This window comes from Gracilinanus agilis, unplaced genomic scaffold, assembly GCF_016433145.1.
Source record: "Gracilinanus agilis isolate LMUSP501 unplaced genomic scaffold, AgileGrace unplaced_scaffold34984, whole genome shotgun sequence".
NCBI classification, from domain to species: domain Eukaryota; kingdom Metazoa; phylum Chordata; class Mammalia; order Didelphimorphia; family Didelphidae; genus Gracilinanus; species Gracilinanus agilis.
Genome location: NW_025368005.1, coordinates 1333 through 5294, shown reverse-complemented (window position 1 = coordinate 5294; position 3962 = coordinate 1333). Strand labels below are relative to the sequence as shown.

The window sequence follows — 3962 nt, the reverse complement described above, 5'->3', positions numbered from 1 at the left end:
GTCACTGCACCATAGAATAAGGCAATCAGTTTGTCTGAATCTGGGTCTTTTGCTTTGGGTTTCAAGTACATAAAGAGAATGGTCCCAAAGTATATGATCACCACAGCCAGATGTGCTGAACAGGTGGAGAAGGCTTTCTTCCTCCCTTCAGTTGAGTTGAGTCTCAGGATGGTGGTGAGGATGAACACATAAGAGATGAAAATGAGCAGCACTGGGGTCAGTGTGACCAGCACAACTGCCACTATCATGACAAAAGCATTGAGGGAGATGTCCACACAGGCCAGTTTCAGGACAGCCAGGATTTCACAAAAGAAATGATCAATAATATTATTTCCACAGAAGGAAAGCCTTAATGCAAGAATTGTTTGCACCAAGGAATTTATGCTACCCACTATCCAACTAAGGGCTGCCAACTGTACACAGACTCTTGTATTCATGATGATTGTGTATCTCAGGGGATTGCAGATGGCCACATACCTATCATAGGCCATCATGGTCAGCAGAACACACTCTGATGTTCCCAGAGCAAGAGTGAGGTACATTTGTAGTGCACACCCTGGGAAAGATACTGTTTTCCTGACTGATAGAAAATTGACCAACATTAGAGGCACAAAAGAGGATGTACCAAAGATGTCCATGAAGGAGAGGTTACTAAGGAAGAAATACATGGGGGTATGAAGGTTGGAATCCAGGATACTTAATACAATGAGAGAGGAGTTCCCTAGTAAAATGACCAAATATATCCCCAAGCACAACACAAAGAGGACAATCTCAACATTGTGGTGCTTAGAAAGCCCTAGCAGAAAGAATTCCAACACAATAGTCTCATTTGTCCCATTCATTCTCTTATCTCTCTTATTTTTAACATTAGCTTCTTGGAGAACAATTAAAATAATGCACTGTTCCTTGCATTATCAAATAGATGTATAAAATATGGATGCCTCTTCTGCTTGCATTTTATATTTCTATTGAAAGCTATTCAAGTGGTTTTTATCTGAAATTCAAGGAAATATTCTAGGCTACAACTTAAGCCGCCAAGATGATTTCTGTATTTTACCTGATGCTGTTTTATTCCCAAATACTATCATTTCTATGAATACAGTGAAATTGTGAAACAAAGTCTAATTTTCCCTAATGATATTGTCAAATGTTTAGTGTTTTCAAACTTTCTCCAAGCTTGCTTACTAATTAATGATGGATTGCAGCTCCTACTTATTTCTAGATACTTAAGGTCATGGGGGAAGGGGAGAATAATAATTTTGGGGAAATTGGGATTTGATAATTCTGATTTTAGAATAATATTGACAACATTTGGATCTCTTGCATATATAAGGTCCTTTAAGCTTCATGTTTATTTTCTTCCATTGAAAAATACAGATAAAACATCCTTCAGGTTTTGGGTCTCCTTATTGATGTCATTAAGAGATGGCAGAAATGACAGAATTCTGTGTTCTCTCTTTAGGAAAATGGGCACTGTCTCTGTAAAGAGAAAAGAGAAATCATGATTTAGTTTATTAAAATGACCAGAAGTTAATGTACTTTGTGAGAGTGTTCTCAACCTGTATGATCAGTGATGTTAATGGTCTGAAGTACTTTTGGAATTCTGAGTACTCATTGTTTATATAAAATGTGTTCCTTTTTTCTCTATTGATCAGCTTATGATTATCTATAGATTCTGCTTATGTCATTCATTATCTTATGTGTCTCCAATCTTCTCATCCTATGTATGTTTTGTTGTATAATTGTATATTTATATGTATAATTGTATATATGTATAATTGCAGTTGAGAATTATGTTTATTGCTTCTATTCTACCCTCAACCCACCTTATAAAGCCTCAGTGACATCCGAATATCTTTTCAATATACCAGGCATTGAAGCCCTTCTACAACCTAAAACCTAATCTTTTCCTTTTTATCATTGCCTCTTACTGCCCAATTCAGTTCAATTCAATTCAATTCAATGACCATTTATTACATTCTATACACAAGGCACTATATGAGGTGCTTGGAGTAAAAAAAGAAAAAAATGGTTCTTGCACTCTAAGAATATGCATTTGACTACTCACTTTCATGTCCTAAGCTGAGAGAGAAACAAAAAAGACTAGACTACTTTTTTTTGGATTTTAGAAACTTTTCCTTTCCACTTCTGGATCTTTGCTCCTGCTGTTTCCTTCCTTTTGGAATGTCCTCTTCCCAATCCTTGAACTTTTTCTTCCTCTGCTCTTATGGTTGCCCTTCTACATTTCTTTCAGTCAGTTACCTCATCAGAAAAATCAGGCACTATTGTGATGCCTTACTGCTTATAGAGTTAGGGATATGCTTTGTAAAACTGAAATAAAATTTAGTCCTTAAAGAATCTGTGTTAATGGAATTCCAAATGCAGTCACTAATGAAACTTTCCAGCAGCACACAAACATAAATTGGCCTTAGTATACTATTTCTAATTTTGCTGCTGATTAATTCATGATCTTGATTCAGTCATTTTCATTTCTTGGCCTCAATATCCCCCTTTGCTAAATCAATTACTTGTACTTCATGGACTCTAAGGTCCTTTCTAGCTCTGTTGTATTATGCATTTGTGAAATATAAACAATCTTTGACCTGGCTGCCATTAGTATGTCAAGGATGAAAGGATTTTGGCATGTGATCTTTAGGATCAGACAATAGACCCTCTGGGTAAAGTCCTAAGTAGAAAAGCAAAAAATGAGTCAGAAGAGATCTGTAAATGCCTTTAAAACAGGAGAGGTGATTGGAAAATACCTGAACAAAAGTTTATTTTTATTTCTAGCCATTCATAGAATAAGAAAAAGAAGACACCGAAGAGTCCAACCAAAAGAGAATTTCTTCAACTTTTGTCTCCACTTTCTGGTCTTAACATTTTGTACCACTGAGCCCATGGATCTCTTTAGGTGTATAAAACTTATTCACTGTGAATGTATTTAAGATCATGCTCTAAGAGAGGATGTTGGATTCATCCTAGGGGATATTAAAAGAATTAGTCTTCTCACTTAAAAAAAAACCCAACATAGGATTTTACAGTATTTTCTTTATAAACATTCCCATTCTATGGGCTCTACAAGTGTTATTATTCCTAATCTACCCATGAAGACCCTGGGGCTCAGAGAAATTAACTAAATTGCTCAAGGCTATGTGATTAGTGATACTGATTCATGATTACTGTCCATCCTTTTCCTAAAGCTTGCCCTGTTACTTAACATGACCACTTTGAGCATATGCAGAAATTGCACTGCATCTTGAAAAAATGTTGAAAATGATGCTAGAGCATCTGAGTGGAGCACAGAGCATACACAGGGGGAATACTATTAAATTAGGTGGAAAAGGTATCTTGAAGAGAAGATCCTATCCAGAATAGCTTCCTCACAGGGTTATTGGGAGAATTGTATGATCATATATATTATTATTATTTTATGTATCACTATTGGGAAGCTAGAGATACAGTGAGTGTTGGACATGGAATAAGGAAGACATGACTTTCAAATCTGACTTCAGACACTTACTAGCTGTGTGATCCTGGGCAAGTCAGTAAACCCTGTTTGCTTCAGTTTTCTCATCTTTAACATGAGCTAGGGAAGGAAATGGAAAGTCACTCCAGTGTCTTTGCCTAGAGAACCCCAAAAGGGGCCATGAAGAGTTGGACACAACTGAAAATGATTAAATAACAACATATATTTACTCATTTGGCATTGTCATTATTATTAATAATTATTAGAGATCTCCAGAAATGGAATGACCTCCTGCAATAGCTAATGCATTTCCTATGACTAAAGGTTTTAAAATGGAGGTTAATTAATCACTCTTTCAAGGATGTTGTAGAAGGGATTTATTATTTTGAATTGAGAATCAATGATGTTCTTAAAAAACCAAACCAAAATGAAATGATTGAATTCAGATTTCTTACCTTAATTCTACTGTAATCTTGAAGGTAGAGGATGAGCAAAT

At 35.8% G+C, this 3962-nt stretch overlaps 1 protein-coding gene across 1 annotated transcript; it reads right to left on the bottom strand.

The window, feature by feature from the left end:
- Nucleotides 1–8: 8 nt before the first annotated feature.
- On the bottom strand, nt 9–842 carry LOC123254887 (olfactory receptor 13C2-like; the record flags this gene model as incomplete). The annotated part of the gene is made up of 1 exon (XM_044683788.1): nt 9–842. A coding segment is annotated over exon 1 (834 nt), but the record flags the coding sequence as incomplete, so codon positions are not given.
- Between the last annotated feature and the right edge of the window lie 3120 nt (nt 843–3962).